The 16,490-nt window shown below is 45.0% G+C and overlaps 1 protein-coding gene across 2 annotated transcripts in view; it reads right to left on the bottom strand.

The window, feature by feature from the left end:
- LOC132883063 (NACHT, LRR and PYD domains-containing protein 3-like) overlaps positions 1-15,506 on the bottom strand; it is a 49,976-nt gene extending 34,470 nt beyond the window's left edge. The window contains exons 1-5 of one of the 2 annotated variants that reach the window (XM_060916213.1): positions 15,401-15,506; positions 9,550-9,655; positions 6,483-6,602; positions 6,047-6,083; positions 4,014-4,209 (exon numbers count right to left, since the gene is read on the bottom strand). In XM_060916213.1, coding sequence (XP_060772196.1) covers positions 4,014-4,209; positions 6,047-6,083; positions 6,483-6,601 — 352 coding nt within the window. In that variant the 5' untranslated portion in view covers position 6,602; positions 9,550-9,655; positions 15,401-15,506. The remainder of the gene's footprint in view (positions 1-4,013; positions 4,210-6,046; positions 6,084-6,482; positions 6,603-9,549; positions 9,656-15,400) is intronic. The other variant, XM_060916212.1, reaches the window with a different exon arrangement.
- Positions 15,507-16,490: the final 984 nt, after the last annotated feature.

The raw sequence follows: 16,490 nt of genomic DNA, 5'->3' as shown, positions 1-16,490 counted from the left end.
GAAAATAGCATCTTGTAGACGAAGACAGTCGCGGCAAGGAGACCATCAGAACAGTGAAATTCAAATAGAAATATGTTCAAACGCCATGTTCCCCAACCTGGCCAAAGGCCAGGTAAAAAGTTTAAATACGATCGTACATAAATTAACTATCGGGTGTTAACGAACGGCTTCATTTTAAACTCGGCAGCTAATCAGAGCGCGCGACGTCACGCTCGGTTTACAACTCGCCAAATCGTAAAACAGCATTTCAACACGCACTTTAGCTTCAGATGGTGTAAAATCGTTCAGACTTTGTATATTAATATCAAAATTTCAGGATACACTGCCAAGAAATATGGCTCCACATGTATCAACTTTTAGTGATTAAAGAATGAAGTATAAATGTTGGTTGCTATGACTGAAATAGAAGAACAGAGAAAATAAATGTGGTAAATTAGATCCGATCCCATATATATTATTCAAATATCCAAAGATGATGAAATCTATCAAAATAGCCAAACCAGGTCTACATTAGTTCATTACAACAAAAATAACTATTCTGACCCTCTCTGGTACAACCAGACCATGCTAAACCCAGTATACCCCCAGTTGCTAGGGTATCTGCTGTTACCATAGCAACGGTTTATGCAAATGAGCTGAATTTGTAAAAATGTACTACTAGTTCCCCCAAGGGCATATCCTGAAAATTTGGTGTTTATCTTGTCTTATTAAAAAAACACAACATTTCACCCCTTTTTGGCTCACCTGAGCATACCTGTTAATTAGCTAATTAACAGGTAATTAGGGTAATCACCCCCGAGCAGGTAAGACTTTGGAAAAAATGTCACTAGATTATTCCCCAAAGTCCACCATTTCAGGAAATGTATGGTTTGTCAATGAGTCTCATGATATTTTATTAAGAAATAAAACTTCATGGGCAATAAAAATGCCCATTTAAATCCAGCATGATGAGGGTTAGTATGCCACCCTCACCTTTCATCCAGACTTGGGACTGGCCTGTGTGTGTCTTGTGGCTATTATATAAAGGTGTATATAAAAAGTTAATTGTACTTCTATTTCTATAAGAATATCTACAGTGGTGAGAATTCAGTATCTACAATGTTGAGAATATATGAGCCAAAGTTGAAACCATGACAAAAAAGGAAAATATGTCTCCATCACACAGGGTGGGTTACAGGCAAAGCTTATTCTATAAACAAGTTAGTTGCATGGTGAGGCAAAACTTAGCTTATTCTAAAACTTATACAAACAATTGTTAATGTAAGACAGTAATCAACAGCATGTGTTAAACGAACAGAGAACAAGAACAAAGGAAATTTTTAAATGTAACTAAGAAATTGATAGAACAAGAAATGCAAACAATAAAATAATGTGAACAAACAATAAAGATATAATAATGTTAGCAAAATATGAATAATCTTATTTTCATTAATTTCACCTTAAAATGCACCAGAATGCACAAATATGAATTGAAAAATCAAAATTTTTCGGGGGGGCGGCACGGTGGTGTAGTGGTTAGCGCTGTCGCCTCACAGCAAGAAGGTCCGGGCTCGAGCCCCGTGGCCGGCGAGGGCCTTTCTGTGCGGAGTTTGCATGTTCTCCCCGTGTCCGCGTGGGTTTCCTCCGGGTGCTCCGGTTTCTCCCACAGTCCAAAGACATGCAGGTTAGGTTAACTGGTGACTCTAAATTGAGCGTAGGTGTGAATGTGAGTGTGAATGGTTGTCTGTGTCTATGTGTCAGCCCTGTGATGACCTGGCGACTTGTCCAGGGTGTACCCCGCCTTTCACCCGTAGTCAGCTGGGATAGGCTCCAGCTCGCCTGCGACCCTGTAGAACAGGATAAAGCGGCTACAGATAATGAGATGAGAAAATTTTCCGGGGGAAGGCCCCCAGACCCCCCTCTTTGTGCAAGCACCTATGGTGTTTGCAGCGGCTGCCTGTGGCAGCCGTGGTTCGGATACCGCGCGCATTCGGGCCACCACATTTTCCATTTGGGCCAGTAACTTCAATTCCACTGGCCCAATGGGCCACCAGTGGTAAATGCTTAATGTCTAGGCCTGCTTCCCTGACAGAATACTCCGCTGTTACATGGATGTAGCATAAATTAACCAGCATGCAACTTAATGCCATGCCCAGGTTTCTGTGCCTCAGCTCCTAGCCATGTTCTTCTGACAGTGACTTGGCACAGACACCCCAGCACCCTATGATGGGCTGGAATATCACCCCAAGGGGTTCACATTGCAAAGTGCCTTTTCTTATGCTGACCTGGAGGAGCCCAAGCCTCCAGAGCCAGTCTGGGTCAGCTGCATGATTACCTGGCTCACGTGATGAGCATGCTGATGGGCTGATTACTTCAGAGTTGAATACCCTTGCCTATGAAACTCAGTCATTTCATGTTATGCTTTGGTACCTGGAAAAAACCTTTGGAGAGGGAGAACCCCCATGAAATTTTTTTTTGGGGGCTACTACATTGAAGGCTGACACAGTGGCAGTGGAAGAGGAGGCCATCGCACCAGAGCCCCTTCTAAAGGCTGACGCAGCGGCAGCAGAGGAGGCTGTTGTTCCAGAGCCAACTCCACAGCCAGTCCCAGACCTGGCACCCAAGCCAGCACCAGAGCAAGCACCTGAGCCAGCGCCAGAGCAAGAGCCAGAGCCCAAACCAGAGCCAATGCCAGAACCAGGTGTCAGCACCAGCACAAGAGCCACAGCCAGTGCCAGAGCCGGAACCAGAAGAAGAGCCAAAGCCAGCATCAGAGCCAGCTCTAGAACCTGTTCCAGAACCAGTGTCAGCCTCTGCCCCAGATTCCAGTGAAGATGTCATCGTTCTGCCACCACCCGGCTTTGAAGACATTGTTGTTCCACCACCCCCTGGCTTTCAAGAGGTCATTGTTCTGCCACTGGGTTGTGAGGACATCACCGCCACGTCGCTGGGTTTCGACAAGGGCAAGAGCAATATGCAGACAGAGCCCTGTCTGAAGCCCAAGTCCTGTCCAGAACTTGAGTTCAAGTCCTGTTCAGAGCTTGAGCCCATGTCCAGTCTAGAACCCAAGTCCTGCCCAGAGTCCATGTCCAGTCCGGAGCCCAAGTCTTGCCCAAAGCCCATATCCAGGTCCTACCCAGAACCCATGTCCAGTCTGGAGCTCAAGCCCAAGTTCTGTCCAGAGCTCGGGCCCATGTCTAGTCCGGAGTCCAAGCCCAAGTCCTGTCCAGAGCCCGAACCCATGCTCAGTCCAGAGTCCAAGCCTAAGCCCCCACCTGAGCTGAGTATCCAGTGCTACATTGGCACAGAGTGGAGCGCCGATGGCATGGCATCCCACGCCAGACCCTCGTCCCTGGGGCCATTAAAGATGGACTTAAGCTCCCAGAGGGAGCTGTTTTGGAGGGGGGTTTTCTGTCACGCAACAGACGCACTCTCATGCGCACTCTGGACAGCGTGCACCACAAATGACACACCTGCACTGGATTAAGGCACAATCAGTGCACTTACATAAGGACTCTGAACTCTCACTCAGGTTGCAAGGTGTTGAGTTGTCAAGACACTTTACTGAGCCGTGCTTTATATTGATTTCCTGGTTTCCTGATTCCTGTTCCTAGTCTTTTGATTCTGCCTTTGTTTGTGCCTACGATAGTCCTTTGGTGCCTTGCCCGACCTACCGCTTGTTCACCTTTCATGATTTATGCCTGCCGATTTGGACTGTTTGCCTTATTGTCCAATTCTTAATAAACATCTTCTGCACCAACATCCGTCTCCACTACCCACCCCTGACATAGATTATGTGAAGCATCCATTATAGAAGTCCCTGTGAATAAACTGTTACTATAAAAAGTAACATACAAGTTATCTGTTGTTAGAACAAGTGCACTAACATAAATCTGTGATTTTCAGCTACATTATTGACAGAGCTGCTGTTATAGAAAATTCATCAGCACCTTCTGACCAACCACAATCTAGAATTTAACAGCATTGTGGTGCAAGTATGGATCAGTGGTAAAGTACTGTCCCAGAGCCCTTACTGTTCTGCAGTGTGTTAGCGAGGTCTGTGTGGTCCATGTTGTTCAGGAGTTGCACTGCAATCTTCAGCGCTCCCTCTCTGACATTGCTCTGATTCTCCACCTCCCTCTCAGAGCATGCTGGGGAATCTGGGCTCAAGACCTTCTTAAACTTCTTCAGCTCGTTCTTTATCACAGTGATGGCTTTGTCTTCCAGCTCCTGGTTAGAAACACACAGGAACAGATCTAAATATTATAATGTTACACAGCGAGATATTTTATGAAAAGAAGAAAAACGCTCTGCCAAGTACCACAGTGCCAACTGAAATTCTGTCTGATTACCCATAATGCTGCGACTGCTGGGGAGATGGGTCTGTTTTTACAGGAAGCACTAGAAATGCAGCATGCATACCAACACCATAGGTACTTCACTATAAATGTAATTAATCGTCTCATACAGTACATTAATCAGTCTAATTAAATCTCTCATTCCATCTCATATCTGCTTTTAATTTAGAATTTTAATTAGAAATTAAAATGACAAACTTCCAAATAAGTCAAAATGATTAATTCCTCAATTTTATTTGAGAACGATAATCATTGATGATTTGGTTTCTGAAGGCTTCGTTCTGAATAGTTTGGCTTTGTGCAATATCAGTGAAGTAAAAATCACAACAAGGTGATAAAATGTTCCTTGAGAGGAACCACGCTCAAAATGGAACGCATCCTCTTCTGATTAACACTTGATGGTGTGACTACGGGGTGTTACTCATCCGCAGCTGGATACTTTAGAATCTTAAAGTGCTAAACGTGTTGAAAGGATTCTGAGTATGAGCACTGGTCATTTTTCAGTTCATTGAAGTTTTAACTGTAAAGGCCTCTGCATGCTCTTGCGACAAGGCTTTCGCAGATAGCTTTTCGCAGACAGTTGTAATTTATCGTTGAGCGGGGAGTAATAGGCGTGCGCGATGTTATTCACCGCCACAATGCAAGGGGGCGCAAAGTCGCGAAATCGCTAGGAGTAGTTGGTGGGTGTGGTTAGTGGAGTGTTTATCCTCCGGTTACTTATAATGACTAGAACTGGAGTCGTATAGATGTACGTACTTCCTCACTTCCTCGATCAACCGCTCTTCGTGCTGCTCCATCTTCGCTCGTGTTTTTAAAAATGCCGGTCGTGAAAACAAAACAAACCGGGAAAGTAGGGAAGCGGAAGTGCATGTACAGCGGATGTAGAGTGGACCAATCAGAGCCCTCTTGTCTGCGACGCTGTCTGCGAGGCTTCTGTGGTGGTCACAATTTTTGGGAGGTGCGCGCAGAGCGTCTGCGAAGGTGGGGGGGCTACGCAGACGCTGTCTGCGACGCTATCTGCGAGGACTGGGTTGTCAGCATAAATTGGCCTTAAGTCTGTAGGCCATCAAGGTGAAGTTATTCATCATCATTATCTGTAGCTGCTTTATCCTGTTCTACAGGGTCGCAGGCGAGCTGGATCCTATCCCAGCTGACTACGGGCGAAAGGCGGGGTTCACCCTGGACAAGTCGCCAGGTCATCACAGGGCTGACACATAGACACAGACAACCATTCACACTCACATTCACACCTACGCTCAATTTAGAGTCACCAGTTAACCTAACCTGCATGTCTTTGGACTGTGGGGGAAACCGGAGCACCCGGAGGAAACCCACGCGGACACGGGGAGAACATGCAAACTCCACACAGAAAGGCCCTCGCTGGCCACGGGGCTCGAACCCAGGACCTTCTTGCCGTGAGGCGACAGCGCTAACCACTACACCACCGTGCCGCTCGGTGAAGTTATTAACTATCCCAGTTATCCACAGCCATCTTTAGGGTATCCATGTGGTGTGGTATCCGTCTGGGATGAGGCTGAGAGAGATTTCCTCCCTTTCACAGTGCATCCAGGATGACAATTAGACCAGCGAGAGTTGAAAGAGGATTGTGATTCCCATTTGATTTTACATCCTCATCCTAAATTAAAAAAAAAAAAATACATCCTGCAACTTATTCAGACACAAGTTACACACATGAAAAAGACACAAACCTTGAATATGGTCTCCAACTGATTGCTGCTTTGTGGTCTGTGAACAAGTAAAACACGTGATCAAACATGGACTAGCTGCACAACACATCTATATACAGATATTTTTAACACAATACACTGACTTTCAGAATTTCATAATTGACACTAACACATTTAGAAATGCATGTCTGAATGAATGAAATAGTGATGTGGTCATTAATATAATGCACCAGGTGTAAATGTTCTCGTGTCGCACTACAGACCCTCCAGCTCAGGGACGGCAGGCTGAACTGAACTCTTCCAGCAGTTTCCCTCACTGCCAGTCCGAGAGCTGCAGCACTGCACAGTTTAGTGTTTTCCTGCTTCAACACCTGATAAAGCTCATGAAGGGCTTCACAATGACACCAGTGAGTTTGATCAGGCGGAACAGTGCTGTAAAACACCTCACTATACTGACCTCAGATCAGCAGGACTGTCTCGGTCTCTGAAGTTTTCTGGGTGTCCCATTGACCGGTCACTCTTCATGGACACGCAGCTGGGTTCTGGTGAGTCTGATCTCTTTCTCTTCATCATCATGCTAGAACACATTTTATTTGAGCAAAAACAAAATGACATTTCACGCTAATATAATATCACTGCTATATTTTTATGAGTCTATATTCAGTTTGAATTAGTGGTGCTCATTAAAATTTCCAGCCGAAACAGCAGCAAATCTACGGAGACGATTTCATGCCACCCTAAAATACAAAGGTGATTTTAGGATGATGAGAAAAAAAAAAAAAGAAAAAAAAAATCACCATGATGTATTGTTTTATAGTGAGCAGCACAAAGAAACTGTGCCATGTTTAAATGCAATGCATAGGGTCTAATTGGAAGCCATGGCTAATGGTTAGAGAAGCAGCTTTGGGATCAAAAGGTCACTGGTTGGATTCACTGGACCAGTAGGAATTGCCCTGAAGTGCCCTTGAGCAAGGCACCGAACCCCACGCTGCTCTGGGTATGTTGCACATTGCTGTGGATAAGGGCGTCTGCTAAATGCCATTAAAATTTTCAGTGTGATGTGAAGAGAATGCGCCTCAGTGAGAATCAATTCATCATTTTGCATCTTGTTCAGCCACAAACCAGAAAAGCCATGCTCAGGGATTACATTACTCACAATTTAATGATGAATGCTGAAATGGTGCCAGCAGGAAATGAAAATCATCGTTCAATCACAACTCTCTAGCAAATGGGGGCATGGTTGAAGAAAACTGCCTTGGAGAGCCGCTCCAGATCTAATGGATTAGCCGACTAACCAGACGTACGCTGAATGCTGACATGGCTGAGGTACGCAAGACCGTAGCTGGACTGTGCAGGAAGGCGCTCAGCAGCCTCAACATCGGCCATTCCTGTCGACGACAGGATGTTGAGTGACTATCATAGGTTGTTTTCCTCAACCACACCCCCCGGTTGCTAGAGAGCTGCGATTGGACAGTTGGGCATTGATTCTCATCATGAAATTGTGTAATGTAATCCCTAAGCATGGCTTTTCTGGTTCGTGGCTGAACAAGTCAAGTCAACTTTATTGTCAAATATGCTCTACATGCTCGACATACAGCACAGATGAAATTTCAGTCCTCTCTGACCCACGGTGCAAACAGGCAATGCAATAAATAAAAATAGAATAACTGAAATAAACAAACAATATAAACACACACACACACACACACACAATAAAAATTAGAGCAAAAGAACATAAAATAAACAGTCAAGGGCACTTGAGGTAGAGCAGGTAAACATGAAATAAGCAGAATAAACAATAAACTAGCAGCTGTTAAGGTGAGGTAGTGCGGAATAGTGCAAATGAGCGAGGTAAAGTGAGATGTGCGGTCCCTGAGTTCAGTGTGTTAAAGAACATTGAGTGTGTGTGTGTGTGTGTGTGTGTGTGTGTGTTGGGGGGAAGTGAGGGTGACATGATGTCAGATGCTGAAGGGGGGGCAGGGGGATGTGCGAGCAGAATCTGTGGCGGGGGCAGAGGGGGGCGGAGGGGCAGAACAGGGAGGGAGTTGAGCCTCCTGACCGCCTGGTGAAAGAAACTGTTCTTGATCCTGCTGGTTTTGGCCCGGAGACTCCGCAGTCTCCTCCCCGACGGCAGCAGGCTGAAGAGGCTGTGAGATAGATGGATGGGTGGGGTCACCTGCAATCCTGATGGCTGCCAGATGTTAACCTAACCTGTGCTCACTCTAGGACCCAAATTGTTTTAGCGAAAAGTGCTAAAGACTCAAATTTTTTTTAGCAATTTGCAATTTCGCTTGGCAAGAAACGCTAAAAGAACAATTTTCTGTTTAGCAAAGTAATTTCTTTAGCAAGATATGTTATACTTCTAAATGTTTCTTGCACTGACATAATATTGAAAAATGAATTGTTATTGTAGTTTGTTGGTGTTTCAATAGTGTTTGCAAGCTTGTTTCCTGCCTTTGTCTTTCCATGTTCCTGATTTATGTTCATAGCATGCTTATTTATTCCTGAATCCTCTTATACGGCTTTATATTAGCTGATCACACAAACCTGAACTCTGCCTGCCATGGTTTAGGGAGTATACAATATTCAAGGTTGAGCAACCTTACAGAGTCGTATAAACTATGTTCAATGGAAAGGTGATATATCACTTTATATTAGTGGCCTATACAGATTTGAGCTCTATCTGCCATGGTTTGGGAGTTATAGGCAATTCAAGTTGAGCGACCTCGAGTCTGACCTTTCAAGGTCCCTCGAGGTCATGTATGCTATGTTCAGGAAAATGCTGATTTCATATTAACTCCTCATACAAACTTGAGCTTCATCTGCCATGGTTTGGGAGTTAGAGGCCATTTAGAGGTCCATGGTAACCCAAGGTCATGTATACATTTGAACTGGCCAAGTTGGCCTGGCCAACATCAGTGTTGGGCCTTGCTAATATATTAATTTTATTTTTTTTCAAAATTCTATTTTAACATCTCAACCACTGGTATTGCCTCGTGTGTGTGTGTGTGTGTGTGTGTTCATGATTGAGATGTGTGTGTGTATAATTGGGATCCGTGTGTGTGTGTGTGTGTGTGTGTGTGTGTGTGTGTGTGTGTGTGTGTGTTTAGGGGGAGGGGGGTGTCTTTATGGGTAGGATGAAGGGAGCTCAGGGAGTTAAAATCAATGGTTGTTTCTTATAAATGAATCTCATAACCCAAATATAACGATATTCACCATTAATTTCTCAAATGAAATAGTTGCAGTCAAACCTTTGAACCATGTGCGGCAAAACGCTCTGAAAACAAGCTACACTTGGTCGATACATCCTGGTTCATCTGTGAGTTCTTCCAGAGTTCTGTCAGGGTTGAGATTATGTAGAAAATGCGTCTTTAGAATGGTTATATCGCGTTTTTATCCCTGTTATGACCCTGGTGCCAGGGGGCGTGTGTGTGGTTGTGTGAGTGCATATGTGGTTTTTTTTCCTCTCTCTCTCTCTCTCAGGTGGACGCCCCTTCCTCTTATACGCAGCTGTTCCCACTCACCTCGTTGAGGGGCCGCGTTAAAAGCGAGAGGGAGACGCCTTTGGAGAGAGCGCGAGCCGGCGGGCTGTGGCGAGAGTGCGCGTGAGCCGGCGGGCTGTGGCGGTGACTGTTAGGAGAGAGAGAGAGAGAGAGAGAGAGAGAGAGAGAGTTGTGAGCCGGCGGGCTGTGGCGGTGACCGTTAGGAGAGAGAGAGAGAGAGAGAGTTGTGAGCCGGCGGGCTGTGGCGGTGACCGTTAGGAGAGAGAGAGAGAGAGAGAGCTGTGAGCCGGCGGGCTGTGGCGGTGACTGTTAGAAGAGAGAGAGAGAGAGAGAGAGAGAGAGAGAGAGAGAGTTGTGAGCCGCATCTAGCGAGAGTGCGCTGTGCTGCTCCTTTAAGGGGAAAGGCGCGCGCGTAATCCCGGATCTGTTTGGTTGTGGTTTGTTTGTTGTGTTGGTGAGAGAACTTCACTCTTGTTTGTTTTTCCTTTGTTTGCAGACCAGTGACTTTAGTTTTTTTTTTTTTCTATTTTGTGAATAAAAACGGTTTCCGTTTCAGCCGAGTCCGCCTCCTTGTCCTCTTTTTCCTCCTGGGTCGTTTTGGTTTATCTCGGTTGCTTCCCCCCCCCATTTTGCCGCGGGGAAGGTAAATCCCTAACTGAGAAAGCTAACAGAATATTCTAATGTGTTCTCACTTTTTAGATAAAGTTTGTCATACGTAAAGTCAGATAATTTATTTTAAACAAACCTCGCTATAATCTTGTTCACTAATGAGCGAGAATTGCCGACATTATCAGCGCAACTCGGAAATTGATCAGTTTATATGTAAGGTCCGATGCTATTGGAAGACGTAATTTGCGATCAACCAATAAGAAGCTTCGAAACTCGGGGGCGTTGGTTATAAATCAAAACATCGAAGATGGACACGAAAGGTATTGTTTATCTTGAGAAATCACAATTGTTTGATGGATTTTGCTTAAACTTTAAATGACTTTCGCATAAAATGCGAATACAGATGATTTTCTTTTCGCAAATTGGAATAAAACTTCGCAATTTGCAGACGTGCGAGGGGCTAGCGTGAGCCCAGCTAACCACATGTCTTTGGACTGTGGGGGAAACCGGAGCACCCAGAGGAAACCCACACAGAAAGGCCCCCCATCAGCCGCTGAGCTTAAACCCAGAACCTTCTTGCTGTGAGGCGACAGTGCCAACCACTACGCCATCATGCCGCCCAATCTTGCTCTTGTTGTTTTACATGTGCGTCCACTTCCACCTCTCACACGTTACACAAACAACACCAAGACAAAAACCACTGTGGAAAATATCGTGCTACATGGATACAATCTCACTCAATTGGGCACTGGGGGTATTCATATATTTTTGCACACAAAACAAGCATAAAGAAAATAAAGTGTAGCCATAAAACACCTCACTATAATGACCTCTCATCAGCAGAACTGTCTTTATGTCCAAAGTTAACTGGCTTTATCTTTGACCAGTCACTCTTCATGGATACACAGCTGGCTTCTGGTGGGTCTGATTTCCTTCTCTTCTCCTACCTCAGAATACTCTTTGTTGACCACAATTCTGCCTTCAACATGGTCATCCCCCACAAACTCACTCAAACTGTCCACACTTGGTTTGCACCCCACCCTCTGTGACTGGCTCATCGACTTCCTGACTGGCAGGCCCCAGATTGGCAGGATTGGTAATAGGACTTCATCCAGCATCATCTCAAACACTGGCACCCCACAGGGATGCGTCCTCAGCCCCATCCTCAACACCCTGTTCACCCACGACTGTGTCACCTCCCACAAGGACATCATCATCCTGAAGTTCACGGACAACACCGTAGTGATAGGACGCATCACTGGCGGAAATGAAATGGCCTACAGGAGGGAGGTGGCCAGTCTGGTGTCATGGTGTGAGGACAACAACTTCACCCTTAACATGGACAAGACAAAGGAGATGATAATGGACATGAGGAAGGAGAGGAGACCTCATCGGCCACTGTTCATCCGGGAGCTTGAGGTGGAGAGGGTGAGCAGCTTCAAATACCCAGGTGTTCACATCAGTGAGGACCTCACGTGGGACACCTAACACCACACAGCTGGTTAGGAAGGCTCAACAGTGGCTGTACTTTTTGAGGAAGTTTGGTATGTCACCCAAGATCCTCAGCAACTTCTACAGCTGCGTGATTGAGAGCATCCTGACCAACTGCATCACTGTGTGGTACGGCAGCACTACGGCTATGGACCGCAAACGCCTGCAGAGGGTGGAGAAGACTGCCGAGAGGATCACCAGAACTCCACTGCCCTCTCTGCAGAACATCTACCACCGCAGAGTTCACAGGAGAGCTGCCTCCATCCTCAAAGACCCCACCTGCCCCAGCACAGACTGTTCACACTCCTACCCTCAGGCCGGAGGTACAGAGGTGTGAAATGCAGGACTGTCAGACTAAAGAACTCTTTCTTTCCCACCGCCATCAGACTCCTGTCAGCTGTTCAGGAGTCTATAACCATGGACTTTCCTCCCTGTAAACTGTCCTTGACTGTTTACATCTGTTTGCACAGGTTTGCATATTACTGCCCTTTTTCACTGCTACATTCTATCATTGCCTTATTTTTGTATTATACTGCCCGTTTTGCACTACATTACCTTTATTTTGTACTATACTGGTGGTTTTTTTGCTTTTATTTTGCACTATATTGCCTTTACTTTGTATTATTTCTTCCACCTATTTATTGTTGTAATTTGACATTCATGGTGGACAGCAAACTAATAATTTCATTGTGCAAGAGGACATGTGCCCTGTGATGACCTGGCGACTTGTCCAGGGTGTACCCCGCCTTTCGCCCGTAGTCAGCTGGGATAGGATCCAGCTCGCCTGCGACCCTGTAGAACAGGATAAAGCGGCTACAGATAATGAGATGAGAAGAGGACATGTTCCTTACTGTGCAGATGACAATCAACACTTTGAAACTTCATCTTTCTGGAACACATTTTATTAGAGCAGAAACAAAAAGAGATATGCATGCTCATATCATATCACTGCTATATTTACAGTATGACTCAATATCTATTTTTAGTGTTGCACATAATGCATTAAAATTTTTAGAAAATCACATAAAACAGACAAATAACGTAATCTCAACTCATATCATCTGTAGCCGCTTTATCCTGTTCTACAGGGTCGCAGGCGAGCTGGATCCTATCCCAGCTGACTACGGGCGAAAGGCGGGGTTCACCCTGGACAAGTCGCCAGGTCATCACAGGGCTGACACATAGACACAGACAACCATTCACACTCACATTCACACCTACGCTCAATTTAGAGTCACCAGTTAACCTAACCTGCATGTCTTTGGACTGTGGGGGAAACCGGAGCACCCGGAGGAAACCCACGCGGACACGGGGAGAACATGCAAACTCCGCACAGAAAGGCCCTCGCCGGCCACGGGGCTCGAACCCGGACCTTCTTGCTGTGAGGAGACAGTGCTAACCATGATACCACCATGCCACCACATAAGAAGAAGAAAAAGAAGAAGAAGAAGACGACGACTGTGACTAAAGTCACAGTAATTTGTGCTAGCTATTACAAACCGGGATGTCTGGTCACCGTACCCTATAGATCTGGAACAGTAAGAGAAAGACAGTGAGGAAAAATTGCGCCCTGCCGCCCTGAACAAATTAAAAAAAAAAAAAAAAAGATTGAAAAAATCATGAAAATTGACAGAGTTCTAAGTGACTGAAAAAAAAATCCCATTTTTGATGGATCATTTTGGTTCAGTGATCCAGATCAGCATCAAAAGTCATCACAATGTCCAGTTGTGCTTGAAAGTTTATGAACCCTTTAGAATTTTCTATATTTCTGCATAAATGAACTAAAACATCAGATTTTCACACAAGTCCTAAAAGTAGATAAAGAGAACCCAGTTAAACAAATGAGAAAATCATTATACTTGGTCATTTATTTATTGAGGAAAATGATCCAATATTACATATCTGTGAGTGGCAAAAGTATGTGAACCTCTAGGATTAGCAGTTAATTTGAAGGTGAAATTAGAGTCAGGTGTTTTCAATCAATGGGATGACAATCAGGTGTGAGTGGGCACCCTGTTTTATTTAAAGAACAGGGATCTATCAAAGTTTGATCTTCACAACACATGTTTGTGGAAGTGTATCATGGCACGAACAAAGGAGATTTCTGAGGGCCTCAGAAAAAGCGTTGTTGATGCTCATCAGGCTGGAAAAGGTCACAAAACCATCTCTAAAGAGTTTGGACTCCTCCAATCCACAGTCAGACAGATTGTGTACAAATGGAGGAAATTCAAGATCATTGTTACCCTCCCCAGGAGTGGTCAACCGACAAAGATCACTCCAAGAGCAAGGCGTGTAATAGTCGGTGAGGTCACAAAGGACTCCAGGGTAACTTCTAAGCAACTGAAGGCCTCTCTCACATTGGCTAATGTTAATGCTCATGAGTCCACCATCAGGAGAACACTGAACAACAATGGTGTACATGGCAGGGCTGCAAGGAGAAAGCCACTGCTCTCCAAAAAGAACATTGCTGCTTGCCTGCAGACAAGCCAGAAAGCTATTGGAAAAATGTTTTGTGGACGGATGAGACCAAAATAGAACTTTTTGGTTTAAATGAGAAGCGTTATGTTTGGAGAAAGGAAAACTCTGCATTCCAGCATAAGAACCTTATCCCATCTGTGAAACATGGTGGTGGTAGTATCATGGTTTGGGCCTGTTTTGCTGCATCTGGGCCAGGACGGCTTGCCATCATTGATGGAACAATGAATTCTGAATTATACCAGCGAATTCTAAAGGAAAATGTCAGGACATCTGTCCATGAACTGAATCTCAAGAGAAGGTGGGTCATGCAGCAAGACAACGACCCTAAGCACACAAGTCGTTCTACCAAAGAATGGTTAAAGAAGAATAAAGTGAATGTTTTGGAATGGCCAAGTCAAAGTCCTGACCTTAATCCAATGGAAATGTTGTGGAAGGACCTGAAGCGAGCAGTTCATGTGAGGAAACCCACCAACATCCCAGAGTTGAAGCTGTTCTGTACGGAGGAACGGGCTAAAATTCCTCCAAGCCGGTGTGCAGGACTGATCAACAGTTACCGCAAACGTTTAGTTGCAGTTATTGCTGCACAAGGGGGTCACACCAGATACTGAAAGCAAAGGGTCACATACTTTTGCCACTCACAGATATGGAATATTGGATCATTTTCCTCAATAAATAAATGACCAAGTATAATATTTTTGTCTCATTTGTTTAACTGGGTTCTCTTTATCTACTTTTAGGACTTGTGTGAAAATCTGATGATGTTTTAGGTCATGTTTATGCAGAAATATAGAAAATTCTAAAGGGTTCACAAACTTTCAAGCACCACTGTAATACAGCCCAGAGGAAGTTTGGTGCTGATTGGCTGAAAACTGAGGGAGAAAGTGTCCTAAAAAACAGAATAATAAAGTAGAAAGATCCTGAGTAAGAGTGTGCGCCAGTGCTGCGGGTGAGAGTGAACATTGTGAGGAGTTCTCCTAGTGGGAATGCGATGGGAATTCTGCAGGAAGCCCGGAGAGGAAATGGAGAGGCCGTTCTGGGGGCCTGTTTTTGTTTCCTGGATATTTAATCCTTTATAAAATGGACATTTGAAATTAATAGTCGATCAAAGCGCTGCTGTTAGTGACAGTAACCCGGTTCCGGAACCCTGTGTGTAAAGGAGCGGAGTTCACTGCGAGAACCATCAGCTTTAAATCCCGTGTCCACAGGAACGCTTTACTAAAGCACACAGCTCTGTCCCTCACAGCGCGCGTTTACAACATTCACCTATAATAGTCTTAGATTTCAGTGTACTTACAGTGTTCTCTCCCTCAGCCCGCTCCCCCGGACCCGCTCGGTTCGGTTCGTCTCGGAATGAAACCGATAACTTTCACTCGCGCTCTCAGGTCTCCGCGCTGCACCACCTGCTGGTCACAGCGTGTAACTGCACCCGGAAACTCCCCCTCAGCAAACCCCCGCCCAACTTCAAACCAAAAGGCACGTGACTTCTGGTCTGTGACACCACGTGATGATTTAAATCGGCCAAATCAATCAAAGAAAAACACAAACACAACACATAAACACAAAGCTTTAAAAGTTTTATCCCACAGTGGAGTTGTGGGATAAAACTGATTCAGTATTTTTGTGCTGTTTGCTTTTACAGACTCCAGGGAGTGAAAATCTCATCTCATTATCTGTAGCCGCTTTATCCTGTTCTACAGGGTGGCAGGCGAGCTGGATCCTATCCCAGCTGACTACGGGCGAAAGGCGGGGTTCACCCTGGACAAGTCGCCAGGTCATCACAGGGCTGACACATAGGCCAAGTTTACATTAGACCGTATCCGCACTGTAAACCCGAATAAGTTGAGTTTACTTAAAAAAATTGAGGAAAGTGGTTGCCTTAAAAAAAATAAGTAATTATTAATAATTGAATTGAGTACCTTAAACTTACAATCTTCTGGTAAGTTTAAGGTACTCAATTCAAGTTTAACTTTCCTCAATTTTTTTAAGTAAACTCAACTTATTCGGGTTTACAGTGTGTCTCGTTTTCTTCGCGGATGCACTGTCCGTTTACATTAAACCGCCTGGAAACGCCGGGAAACGGGAATCCGCCAGTGTCCACGTATTCAATCCAGATCGTGTCTGGTCCGGTGCTGTGTAAACATTGAGATACGCGAATACGCTGTGCTGAGCTCTAGCTGGCGTTGTCATTGGACAGCATCACTGTGACATCCACCTTCCTGATTCGCTGGCGTTGGTCATGTGACGCGACTGCTGAAAAACGGCGCGGACTTCCGCCTTGTATCACCTTTCATTAAAGAGTATAAAAGTATGAAAATACTGATGCAAATACTGCCCATTGTGTAGTTATGATTGTCTTTAGGCTTGCCATCCTTCCACTTGCAAGT

This window comes from Neoarius graeffei, chromosome 3 (genome assembly GCF_027579695.1).
Source record: "Neoarius graeffei isolate fNeoGra1 chromosome 3, fNeoGra1.pri, whole genome shotgun sequence".
Taxonomy (NCBI): Eukaryota; Metazoa; Chordata; class Actinopteri; order Siluriformes; family Ariidae; genus Neoarius; species Neoarius graeffei.
Note: the sequence above shows the minus strand (reverse complement) of the source record. Positions and strands in the feature narration are given on the sequence as shown.